The sequence below is a fragment of the Spinacia oleracea genome, chromosome 1 (assembly GCF_020520425.1).
Source record: "Spinacia oleracea cultivar Varoflay chromosome 1, BTI_SOV_V1, whole genome shotgun sequence".
Taxonomy (NCBI): domain Eukaryota; kingdom Viridiplantae; phylum Streptophyta; class Magnoliopsida; order Caryophyllales; family Amaranthaceae; genus Spinacia; species Spinacia oleracea.
The window spans coordinates 135,264,018-135,278,377 of record NC_079487.1 but is presented as its reverse complement, the minus strand read 5'-3'; the positions used below and the strand labels follow the sequence as shown (position 1 = coordinate 135,278,377).

The 14,360-nt window shown below is 31.9% G+C and overlaps 1 protein-coding gene across 1 annotated transcript; it reads right to left on the bottom strand.

Moving 5' to 3' along the window:
- Positions 1 to 204: 204 nt before the first annotated feature.
- Positions 205 to 4,330, bottom strand: LOC110794528 (non-specific lipid transfer protein GPI-anchored 1). The gene is made up of 2 exons (XM_021999507.2): positions 3,872 to 4,330; positions 205 to 678 (listed from the first exon to the last, which is right to left on the bottom strand). The coding sequence occupies exons 1-2, from the start codon at positions 4,233 to 4,235 to the stop codon at positions 452 to 454; spliced, it is 591 nt and encodes a 196-aa protein (XP_021855199.1). The 5' UTR covers positions 4,236 to 4,330; the 3' UTR covers positions 205 to 451.
- Between the last annotated feature and the right edge of the window lie 10,030 nt (positions 4,331 to 14,360).

Below are 14,360 nucleotides of genomic sequence, written 5' to 3'. Positions count from 1 at the left end.
TTTAATGCGCATTGTCATACCAAGTCGCGTAGTGCTTTAATTTGCAATGTATTTTTCTAAAAATTACAGTCTAATCCCCCGCTCGGCCACAACCCACAACTTTACGCTAATGTCGGACCGTGCTTTACTCATATCGGCCCGAGACGGCCCGATCTAATACCATAGTACGTGCCTCATACTTAATTTGAACGAAGAGGGTAAACATAAAAGCAAAGTAGTGAAGTTCAAACCTCACAATCAAATAAAGTAACACACGTACAATAATGTTGTTATACAAGAGTAGCTAGGTACTTTAACATATAGTTCAAATCACAATTTCAATAACACAACATAATTAAATGGATAGAGTTCCTACAATTTCCGAACTACAACGTACGAGAGCTTCTACTTATTTAGCTCTCGATCATAAACTCAGTGAATACATAGAGTTTAAGAAAACAAGATGGAAGAATTACAGAAAAGATGCAACAACAGGAAGAACACAGAGGATCGCCGACACGAAAACCGCCATAAAGCCGGTAAATACACCGTTTCCGAGCTTATTTCCACTTGATTTGCTCCCTCCTACGGTGCTTGTTGATGACGATGACGACGACGACGGTGTTCCTGGTGATGAGGTTGTGGCGTTGGCCATGAATATGGATGCTGCTGGTGAGGTTGGAGATATCCCAAGTAGCTCTATATGTACAATATAGATTCATTGGTCAGTGTTACATAACATATACGTAGTATAACAGGTTAGTGTTACATTGTCAATTTTTTTCATTACAAACTTTTAGATAAGGTGGTGTTACATAAAAGACCGCCTTACTATTATATAAGTTTATAAATGAAATCATTTGTTTAAGCACAAACCAATTAGTTAAGTAATGAAACTTATTAAATAAGCAATGAAATAATTTAGTTAAGTAATCAATTAAAGTGGTATTTTCGGTAAGGCGCGCGGTCTTACACAAAAGTTGATGATTTGTCATTAAGAGTTTATGTATGGACTAGACCTGTCAAACGGGTCAGTCGGGTCGGGTTGTAAAAAAAAAAAATCGGGTTCGGGTTAGATCAGGTCGGTCACTTTCGGGTTCGGGTTTACAAATGCTTGTTCAAGACCCAGAACTTTCGGGTTCGGGTCGACCCAACGGGTTGAGAGATTTTAAACGCGCATTATATTTTCATTAATTTAGGTGATAAATATACAAAATATGGGCACAAATTAATAAATTTTCCTACACAAGTTTATATTAAGTCAAATTCTACCAAAATGACGTATAATCCAAATTAAAATTATATTACATACAATAATAGTAAAAACAACGTGTTTATTATGCTTAAATTTTCTTAAAATTTCATTTATTACTATAAATACAACGATTTTCAATCGGTCGGGTCCAAAACGGGTTCGGTCGGGTTTTGACCCATTACTTTTCGGGTTACTCGGATTCGGATAAAATCGGGTTACGGGTCACAAAATCTTGTTCAGGACCCAGTATTTTCGGGTCGGATTCGGGTCGATTTTCGGGTCGAGTCGATTTTTGACAGGTCTAGTATGGACTATGGAGTACAAAATATCCAGAGTAACTCTTAACATAATTTTCTGATGGATAAATTTCGACCGTTAATTTTTTTTTTAAGGCAAATTTGTTAAAAACTACCTTATACAATTGAATTTTTGTAAAAACTAGTAATTTATATAAAAAAAATGTTGTAATTAACTAGCTTATAAAAAATTTATATTGTAAGATATTACCTTTGGTTGCATTATAACTTTGATTCAAGATTTCAGGATTGATTTTAATATGTGTATCTCACGTGGTATCTAACGTGAAAAATGGTAATTAAATGACACGTAAGATGCATATGGTAAAGTCAATCCCGGAGTTTTGATTCAACGTTCATAATTCAAAAAAGGTACTAATATCTTACAACATAATTTTTCCTACAACATACTCGTATAAGGTAGTAATTACAACATTTTTTTTAACAAGATAGTTTTTCGCAAAAAATAAACCACTTTATAAGATAGTTTTTGACAAATTTACCTTTTCTAAAAGTTGTGGTACCATTTAACATAACCGTTAGGTTAAATTGACTATATATTCAAGTATAGAGTTGACGGAAACACTGATTTGGGAATTGGGATATGATTCAAAATCTAATGATACGTCGTCAAGGGTGGTTATGCAATAAATAAATAGGGATGGCAATGAATTTATGAGGCCTAATTTCAGGTAGTTGGCCAATATGATTCATTTATGGACCGTCAATTTTAGCGATACATATCAATTATTGGTCTAATTAGTTAGTTGGAACTTGGAAGTCTTAAAAACACTTTATTACAAGAAAGATTTTATATTCATTTTTTGTTCTTTTTAACGTGACTCGAGTCGGAGGAAGTCTTAATCTATACTGGATATACCATTGAAATAGTATATTAATATTCTGTATTTTTATTTAGTACCAAATCACATATTTTGGTACAAGAAAAGTAGTTGTATTTTCTCATGCGATACCAAACAACATACTTTGCTAACGTGGTTTCATTTTTATTGTTCCAAACAACGTAGTTTGGTACTCACAAGTGAAAGATAAATGTTATTTTTCGTGGGCCAGACTCGATTTATTACTTGACCTTACCATTTAGCCCTTAATATATCGACTAAAATTACAATTTTGCCCTTAGTATACCATTTTAATGGTATACCCAGTATAGATTCAGAAAACCTCCTCAAGTCGTAAGGGCATTACAAATTTGAAAGTTAACATTATCTGTTTTTGTCATTATTAATGACACGAAATTATTATAGCCTATAGAGAAAGCTAGATATGTGCAACGAGGGACAAAAAGCCAAAAACATAGGAGATGACCAGGAGCTTCGACATCCCCAAAGTTTTGAACTTTGTTGTGATAAGTAATGTAAAATTTGTTTTTATTTTTTTAACAATAGGTAAAATATTTACTCTCACGGGTCTAAAATGTTGGTACTAACTTTAATTTATTATGTTGATGCCTTTTAATATAAATACTTCTATATTTAGTAAGGAACCTCATCAAGGTTCAAAAAACTTTTATGTTAGTTAAGCATATATACTCATTAAAGGTTGATCATTCCCAAATATAATTAGGGTTCAACTTTTTGTTAGTTAACAAACATTTAATGCCTAATTATTGAGATTAATTATCATTTTTCACTTTGTAAAAGTTTAGTGGTTCAAAAATAAACAATTTTAATTAAAAACAATTGGCTAAGATTTATACTCCACTCTCTTGATCTCTCCCTACTAAATTGATACTCTAAGTGTAATTAGAGAAACTTTGACTTTGACAGAAATTCACATAAATTAATTAATTCCTCAAAAAAAACTACTCCTAGTAATTAATTTGACAACCAAATTCAGACGGAAAACACAATTAATTTTATATTATGATTAACCTATCAGTCTATCATAAACTTAGAAATCATATCATCTATCAAAAATACCTACTTCCTTAAAAACCCACACAAAAATTAACAAAATAACATGCAAACATTTGTAGTAATTATTAACACAATAACACATAATTAAAATAATTCCGACAAAAAAGAAAAAGTGTAACCAACAATATATGGATATAAAATTAGATTCTTTTTATCATTTAACTCCTTAAAAAAAAACCAACTTTTGTAATTTAACACCCTAGAAAAAAATATTCGTTTTTTTTTAAGGTGTTTAATTATAAGAGAAATTAAGCAAGGTGTTAAATTACAAAAACTGTCTTTTTTAAGTGTTAAATGACAAAAAAAACCCTATAAAATTAGAACAGAAAGTGTAACCAGCCAATTAGAACAGAAAGTGTAACCAGCCAGTATAAAATATATATATTATATAAAATACTTACTAGGGCAATTAGAAGCACTAGCATTAGTAAGATGACAAGCAGAAGGAAGTTGCAAAAGCTTATCTTCTTGAATTCCAAGGCTCTTAATTTGTTCACTGCCATTATGAGCTTGCCCTATAAAGAAACACAAGCAAACTGGCTGCTTCTCCTTCATGCTAGTCACCGATGTGCAACACTCTTTACCCGGCACCGCCGCACCGCCTTTCGCGAAGTTTAAGCAGCTTATCAACTGCTGCACCGCCGTGCTACACTCTGTCGCCAACGACGACGAAGGTGGTGGTGCTGCGGTGGTGGTGACTGACCCGTGGAGGATGCAAAGGGCGGTTGTTATGGTTAAGAGGAGTTTCAACTTGTTCATCATCATGTTAAGAGTTTGGGAAGACGTGGTAATTTAGTTAGGAGGGAAATAGTGAATTGAGGTGGTGGTGTAAAGATTGTGAAGGAGTGTGTTTGATATATATGGCTGCTTTTATGGTTGTATGTAAATTGGTGAGAGTGCCATTTAAGACATTTATTGGTCTGATTAAATAAAATAATGACATGACACGATTGTTGAAATTAGTCAATGTAATGTACTCGATAGAATTGACTCGTATCCCAATTTATATTGTACTATATATATATTCTTATATGTACGCGATGCGTGTAAATATTAGAAACACGTACTATTACATTTAAACCTGAAATTGATATACAACTACTCTTTGTGCCATTGACTAAGTCATTAGTAACCTAACCCATTAATCCCAAGCCTCGTCTAGGGCATTTTAGTTGGAACATTTTAGTACATTCAACTACCCTTTGTGCCATTGACTAAGTCAAACGTAATTCTATACTTCTTCCGTTCCGGAAATATCTCACTATTTGTTTTTTACACTATTTACACTATGACTTTGACAATTTTTTGTGATTCGTACATAAGAAAATTTTGGTCATGTGGGGGCATGTTAGATTCGTATCGATACGTATTTTCTAAATATTAATTTTTTGAAATTTTTAATTGCACATGATTTGAGATATTAAGGGTCAAATAAATGGTTAAAGGAGTAAAACTCAACCATATATGGTACGATATTTTCGGAAAGGACACTACAAGAATTTGTATCTTTTATGACAACCTAATAACGACGGGTAAAAATCCCGTCGTAAAAGGGCTTTTGCGACGGGGATAACAACCCAACAAAGCAGGATCAACCGTCGCAAATGTCTTTTACGACGGGTTAACGACGGGATTTTCCATTAACGACGGCCCCTTTTTATGACGGGTTCGCGACGGAAAATTCCGTCGTTAATCAACAATTATTGGTTTTTAGCGACGGAATTTCCCGTCGTTAATAGTACAATTTCTTGTAGTGGGAAGAAGTATTAGAGATGTATGATCGAGGACAAGTTGAGTACTTCTACATCGTTACCTCTTGCACTTGTGCATTCATTACAACCGGGATGGCCGATGAGGACATATATTAATAAGATAAGTTGTGTAAGGGCGTAATTTAGTTAGTTATCCTTAATTATGATCCAAAATATAAGTCGATTTACTATAATAATTAAATATAGATATACACTAATATCCGATTAACAGGCCCGGCTATAGGTAGGTCCAACCAGAAATACATCACAGGGCCATAAAATTTTGGAGCCAAAATTGCTAGTTAAACCCCAAAACATTTCACGTTATATATTTTCAGTTTCTTTATTAAACAACAAAAGAACTTTGTTCTAGTTGAGTAGTAGTTGGTAGGGAGGCAAAAGTGATTAATCTAGCGCCCCAGAGTTTGAGACTCATCAAACTCAAAGTGGGTTTTCTCTTTTAACTTCAAGTCTTATATGAGACCAGCCACACCATCAACTTGATGGTGTGACATGTTCACACTTATAAATAAACCCAACGCGTTTAAAGGCATAAAATAAAGTAACATCGGCATAGAAAATAAAGTAACATCAGTATAGAAAATAAAGTAACATCAACATCGAAAATAAAGTAACATCAGTATATACAAAGAAACTCTAACATATAGATAATAAAGTAACATCAGTATAGAAAATTAATAAAGTAACATCAACATAGAAAATAAAATAACATCAGTATATACAAATAAACTCTGACATGAAATTGAAAAAATCGCAATAAAACAAAAAAAGTAACCGCGAATACAAGGTATGAGTAACATCAGCATAGAAATTCAAGTAACACCAATTTATACAAGAAACCTCTAACATGAAATTGAAGAAAATGCAATAACTAAAAGTAACATCAGCATAAAAGGTCAAGTAACACCAGTCTATTCAAGTAACCTCGAACATGAAATTCAAGAAAATGTAGTAAACACAAGAAAATAACAGCGAATACAACGTACAAGTAACATCATCATAGAAAGTCCAGTAACACTAGTCTATACAAGGAACCTTTTACATGAAACTGCAATAAAATAAGAAAAATAACGACGAATTCGATGTATAAGTAACACCAGCATAGAGTATCAAGTAACGCTCGTCTATACAAGCAACCTCTAACACGAAATTCAAGAAACTGCAGTAAAACAAAAAAAAGTAACGGCGAATACAATGTATAAGTAACACCAGCATAGAAGTCAAGTAACACTCTTCTATAACTTTCTCCATACTAGTTGCGCGCGTCACACCATCAAGTTGATGGTGTGACTGGTCTCACATGAGACGCACTGCTCTTTTAATTAGTTTTCCTTACTAAAAAGTCACCCTTATCAAACATTTTCATTCTTTTCTCAAACTAACCCTCATAAAACGTTGAATATACTATTATTTTGTATAAACAAAAAAAATTAATATAATAATAATAATGTGTCTTCTATTAAATAATTGTCCGTAAAAATTTATAGGGCCCAAATCTGTATTTAACACAGGGCCACAAAATAGTCGGAGACGGCCCTGCCAATTAGGGTACACCATGCATGTTGATGTCGAGTTACAGTTGGCATGAATATAGTTGATGCCAATGGGAAAATGATGTGCAGTAGTCTAAGGATCGGACTTTCATAAATGGTTGGGACAGTACGTAGGAAGTAGTTGGTTGTTAAGACTTGAGACAACGTACCCTTAAATAATGTGGTATCTTACCCTACTAGTTTAGTTGGTAAAGTCTTTAGTCTAAATCATAGGATTGAAACCGTCTACACTATTATTTGTCGTGTTGTACCTTGTAGCGCTCTCTGCATAAGTAAAAGAAACAAAAAAGAAAAAACATACTCGGTATAGTACTCTGTACAGCTGTACTTCAATTCCTCCATAACTCCATTTCTTAGTACATCGATCACTCTGGTTTTAATTTAATTATAAATCTATTTACATTAAAAAGTTTAAAAAATTGATATTTTGAAATATATATATGGTGAGATCCAATAACTATTAAAATAATTAATGACATTCATCTATCTATATGTTTTATTCTGTAGTAAAAAATATGATCAAAATTAATACGAAGTAATGTAAAGTGATACGTCTATTAAGAAACATAGAAGGTAATTACAACTTTATAATAGACATCTATCTACTAAGGTCTAGTGACAAGTACAAACCATTATGATTCATAAATTCTGGACAGCAATTATAAATAAATATGGAAAATATATAGTGACTTGCCAGTTGCTTGATATGTCAAATTTCCATAGCCATCAATTCGAGTTGTTCGATTATGATATACAACTATATAGATCTAAATAAGCTCGATGCATGTTACGAGTAAAACATGTACGATAATCATTTTAGACACTACCTCCGTTTCAGAAAGTTTTTTACGCTTTGGAAAATGTGTTCAAAGTATGAAAACTTTGACCTTAAATTCCCACTATTATATACATCAAAATGTTAAATGTAAGATCTTGTTAGATTGATCTCGTTATTCATTTTCAGAATATTAACTTTTATATTTTTTTTCATACAAAATTGGATATATTAACGGTCAAACATTACACCGAAATCCGTGCAAATAGTAAGTGTAAAGATCTTTTTGAAACGGAGGAAGTATTTTATAACTCCGTATGTTTTTATATGATAAATACTTTTTTTTAACATATATTTAATTTTGCTTAAATAAACAACGTTGTTTAGAAATCACAACCACTAACTTACACAACAAAGTATGATAAATACTTTTTTTTGACATATATTTAATTTTGCTTAAATAAACAACGTTGTTTAGAAATCACAACCACTAACTTACACAACAAAGTATGAATCTTATACACTTTATGTTTGTTGTAATGATGTAACTAGTGTGTGGTCCGGGTGATGCCCCGGTCGATACATTGAATAATTATAATTTTAGATTTTTCTTGAGCACAATATTTGATGAAATGCATGTATACTTTAAAGTGAAAAACATCAATTAAGTTTGTCAACTACACAGACACACTATGTCATTTATCATGCCAAGTAATTTTTCAATTAGATCATCTTACAATTGTATAATTTGTTTTCTAATGGAACTAAGTGCTTCAAATTAATAACACCAAATTAGATATAAGCAGCCATGCAAGGTATTTCTATAATTGATGCTTATGTGATTCATGACATTAAGTTTCTTCATAGTTGTCCTAATTATTTATTTTTATTTTTTTCAAAATATTCCATAGAAAATAAAAAATCAAATAAAAATTTAGTTGGTTTAGGCTGCTTTCTATTCACCTGATTTCCACTTATTTTTCCTGAACTTATCTTATCTGAACTTATCTGAACTTAACTGAACTTATCTGAACTTATCTGAACTTATCTGAACTTATTAGAACTTATCAAAACTTATTTTAGTTATAAATTGTACTTGGTCAACCCTTATTTTTCCTGAACTTATTTTATCTGAACCTATCTGAACTTATTTTTCCTGAAATAAGTGGAAATAAGGTGAACAGAACAGGGCCTTAGACTTCATGTTAACATTTATTTATAAATTGATGTGAAGAAATAAACCACAATTGGTGGTTGGTTAAGATGGTAATGAGAATTACCATTCAGACATGAGATCTAGAGTTCGAACCTTGTTGTATTGATTTTTGGTTATCCATGACATGACATACCACTTAGTGAGTGAATGATGTGGCGCAAAGGGAAGAGTACTACGTGACACATAGACGTTTTCCAAAACGCCTTTTAATATATTATAGATTATTATATACTCCATAAATGGATGGATATCATTTGAGTAGGAAATATCCAAAGTTTATAGTTCTTTTGTTCCTTTAAAATTCCACCATGGTTGACTTTATAGTTTCCAACACATATTATCTCCAATTATGGATAAGTAAAATTAAAGTTATAAAAAGTTGATATTTAGAAAATATATATCAATATGAATCCAAAAAGATCTCATATGACGATAATTTTTTTATAGGAATGAATCACAAAAGATGATCAAATGTCTAGTATACATACTGTAAAAAAAAAAAATTGGTGCGATATTTATGGAATAGTATTAACGAGTGAGTAATAAACTAATACTTTCTCCGTTTCTAATTATCGAACTGTAAAAGATGCTTCGAATTATATAGTATCGGGTATATTTGAGTATATAACCGACTTTACCAATAGAAAAATTAAAAATATTTTTTACTTGAAGATATTAGAAGCTTGTGGGTTCAAGTCTTGATTAATACTTTATACTTCATACATTTTTTTTTTCACCTTAATGTAAAGAAAGTAACAAAATAAGGGTATTCGACGCTATCTCACATTAAAACGGATGACACGTGAATATGGTTGTATTCATTGCCCTTGATGGTAAAAACAGAATAAATACTCCCTCCGTCCCGAAATACTCGACCCGGTTTGACCGGCACAGAGTTTAAGGGACTTGAATTGACTTATTTAATTTAATAGGTATAGTTGATGGTGGGGTATTATTTTAATGTAGTTAGTGGGAGGTGGGTTAAAGGTGGGGTTGGGGGAGAGTAAGAGTTGAATTTTTAATTATTTTTTGTATAGAGTATGGGGTAGGTGGGTTAATAGGGGTGGAGTGAGAAATAATATAATATTGTTAGAATATTTCCATTTTTAGAAACATGTCAAGTATTAAGGGACGACCCGATAAGGAAAACAGGTCAAGTATTCCGGGACGGAGGAAGTAGTAGATAGGTCAGCAAGTCAACTTAAACCAAGTCAAGTCAAGCCGAGTACAATTAGGTTGTTCGAATTACACTTGATAATACATTTTCCAGTTCAATCGAGCTTCTGTTCGGTTCGTTCGTGCTACACTCGATTAATTTAAATTGGAGCTCAAGCTCAACTTAAAACTCAAGCCGAGCTTTATCAATTAAAACGGGCTTTTGACAAACGAGTCTTATATTGAAAGGATACAAAACCAACTTTGCCAATTGGGCACCCTTTGCCCAAAATATTCCTTGGAATCCCAAACTCTATACCTACCACTTATAATTAAAGACCAAACATAAAATTAGCTGCAAACAATTTAAAACAGGCCACATCTTACGGCCTTAAAGGATACACAAATCACACAACTAGCAATTAGCAACATAACCAAATTACTCCCTCCGTTTCTTTTTGTTGTATCCGTTTCCATTTTAAACGTTTCATATTGTTGTATCCATTTAGAATCTATTCTATTTTTGGACATACATTTTATCCTAAAATACCTTTACATTTCTATCTAATTACCAAAATACCTAAAGATTCTACCCATATTCCCACCTAATTTTCCCCACCCATAATATTTAATTCTTTTCCCTTCCCCATATACTCACTCTCTCACCTCCTTTATTATCCATCATTATCACTCCTCTCTCTTACCTTATTTCTTTATTATTTTCTCACTCCTTTATTTATTATAATCTCTTACACCTAGAGCTGTCAAAAATCGACCAGACCCGAAAATCGACCCGAACCCGACCCGAAAATACTGGGTCCTGAACAAGATTTTGTGACCCGTTACCCGATTTTATCCGAACCCGAGCAACCCGAAAATGAATGGGTCAAAACCCGACCGAACCCGTTTTGGACCCGACCGATTGAAAATCATTGTATTTATAGTAATAAATGAGATTATGAGAAAATTTAAGCATAATAGACACGTTGTTTTTACTATTTTTGTGTGTAATATGATTTTAATTTGAATTATACGCCATTTTATGGTTGAATTTGACTAAATATAAACTTTCGTAGGAAAATTTGTTAATTTGTCCCAATATTTTGTATATTTATAACCTAAATTAATGAAAATATAATGCGCGTTTTAAAATCTCTCAACCCGTTGGGTCAACCCGAACCCGAAAGTTCTGGGTCTTGAACAAGCATTTGCAAACCCGAACCCGAAAGTGACCGACCCGATTCAACCCGAAAGTAATTCTTTACAACCCGACCCGACCGACCCGTTTGACAGGTCTGCTTACACCCAATCATTACACTTATACCCATACAAACCAATATTCCATTATTCTTAAAAAACCACACCAGATTCCAAATGGATACATAAAAAAGAAATGGAGGGAGTACTTATGAAGTTTTAATTATCAAACCAATGAGTTAAGCCTATGATTGGGGTCTAAGTTTTGGAAAAAATCACCAATTGGGACCTCACTTTTTTTTGGTCAATAATTGGGACCTAAGGTTAGATTTGTGGTAGTTTAACTCACCTTTAACTCAAGGTTGACTATTCAAACTAATAAAATAAATCAAAAATAAATTATAAGAGTTATGAGTTAATATATAGTATTATTTGCCAATTTTTTAAGGGTTTTATTGGGTTTATTTTGTTCGTCTTTATATTTGAGTTCATTGGTACTTGTTAATTTTGTGATTCTTTGTTCCCCTAAAAAAATGTGATTTTTTATGAGATTAATGATTGAAATTGGTTAATATTGTGATTTTGTATGATATTAATGCTGCTAATTTTTATTTTTTTTTGTGTTGATTTTGATCGATTTGTTATGGTCATTTTTTTTTTTTTTTTTGTTTATGTTCACTTTGTGGTTTTATACCTTAATCACATAAGAAGAGCGAACTTTTTGCATGATTTCTAAATTGATTGAAAGTAAAATGACATTCGGCCATTGTTTCGAATGAAGATGTTTTTTAAAGGGGTGACATGCAGTGAAAAGTATGATAGATTGATACGCTTTCTTTCGCTTTCTTTACTGCTTCACTAGAGTACCGAGTATTTTAAGTTGTGACTCGTATACTAATTTTCTTTTAAAAAAAGGGTCGGAGCGGGTTGGGTTATGTTAAATGGGTCACTTGAACTGACTAAATATGACTAGTTTATCACCCGAACAGACCAACTTCATTAAGTTTGGGCCCGACCCGCCCGTGACATGACCCATTTTATAGTTCTATGTTAAAACATTCAGGCGAACATTTTGGTTTTGTTGGGTTTCTATGTAAAATTATGTGAATATTAGAAATTAGTTACTTAACATTTTTTGATCAATTTATCGTTAACCTGTTAACTATAATGGACGAACTTCATTAATAAAGAAAAAAAAATTAATGTGGTGTTGGTAGTTTCCGTTGATGTTTGTTCAAGAGGGGGATTTTGGAGGTGTAAGAATTACAATTAATTAATTTAATTAGTTTTGTATTTTTGAAAATAAAATGTTATTATATATTTCTTCTTTCTTAACCCATTGACTTAACTTTTTTTTAACCACCATTGTTAACTTTGACTAGAAAAGTAAGATGAGGTCCCAATTATTGACCAAAAAAAGATGAGGTCCCAATTGGTGATTTTTTGTAAAACTTGAACCCCAATCATAGGGTTAACTCTCAAACCAATTCACCTTATTATGAATTTATGATAAACACGACATTACCAAGTACGGAGTAACCACTCTCTTTTAGATAATTAGTTGTAATTCCAAATTTCATGTAGACGTTGTATGACTTTGCACCGCTTTTTCTTACTAATAGTAACATTTCTACTATTAAATTTTTATTTATATTTGTGATTCTCGTAAACAGGGGAGTGCAAGGCCTGTTCCGAATCGAAATTAGACTGGACCAGGGCAGATGCTTGGATCAAAGGATTTCGATCCGGATTACACACCTTGTTTATGCTCCCGAGTGCACAATGCTCACTGTGCAACATGTTTTTAAACGAACATATCGTTTATACTCAAAAATAAAATAAAATTGAACATATAGTTTAAATATTTCCCTTGTACATGTACATCAAAATCACTCTTCGTATTTATTAGATGTTCAATGAATATTCAATAAGGTACAGAATAATCACTGTGTACCCGTAAATATAATCCAAATTATAATAAGCCTATAATAAGAATTTCGGCATACGGTAAAACTAAAAACCCGAAATCTCCTTAAAATACATCAAACAACTTATTATTTGTGCCAAATGTATGTTGGTCTTACAACTTTCCATGTCTATCATTTTCTCTCCTCTTTTAATAAGCCAACTAGAACTTTTTTTAACATATAAGATGGGAACGTTGGCCATTTATCGACACAAACCCACCACTTCCTAATTATTTTATTTAATTTGTGTATCATATCCTAGTTAAAATATCTTTTTTCTAATCCAATCAAATATCAAACAATAGTCGTGAATAGTTGTGCTGGTCAAGTTCTTCACCTAGCTGGATGGAAAATGAAAGGATAATGTCAAGGACTCGTTCGGTATCACTGTCAGTTTTCAGTTTTTAATTTTTTAGTGTTAAAAGTCCTATGATTTACATTGAATTATTAACTAAAAATTAATCATATTTATAGTGTTAATGTTGATTTTGAAAATTGATAACAAAAAACTGGAAAGTATTTCTTGTGATTTTCATATTTTAGTTTTAGTTTTATAAAAAGTAGAAAACTGAAAACAAAAAACGATACCGAGCAGAGCCTGTGCTAGTTAATGATTTTGGTAAATATTTTGGCTAGCTAGAAAGTATTAGCTGTGGTGCTAATATGAATTATGGGCTATAAGTTTTTGCGTTCGATGTTCTTTTGTATCAAACTTATGTTTGGGCTTTCGGACTATTCTAATATAAATAACTCAGTAATTGCAATTAAAAAAAAAATACCACACAATAATTCGTACTTCCTCTATTTTTATTTATATGACACAATTGGGATTTTGACACTATTCACACAAACTCCTTTGATTTCAATTTGTGATTTATACTTAAGAAAACATAATCGTGTGTGGTCTTGTTTGATTCGTCTCAATAAATATTTTTTAAATATCAACTTTTAATAATTTTTTCTTATTAAAAATTGTAGATATTAATGTTCGAAATTGTACATTGGTAAACGTGACTAAATAATTGTGTCATATAAATAAGAACAGAGAAAGTATTAATTAAATCCAAATTGAATCTTACGTCTTCTAATGGTCCCTCTTTCACTTAATAAGGAGTACGAGTAATTGTTTTTGCAAATATTGCGACCAAAAATGTGCAAGCAATACTACTATCAATCACTCCCTCCTTTCCTTTTTAAACCATCACACTACGATCGGTATTCTTGTCAATGTATCATTTGATTATTAGTTATCTTA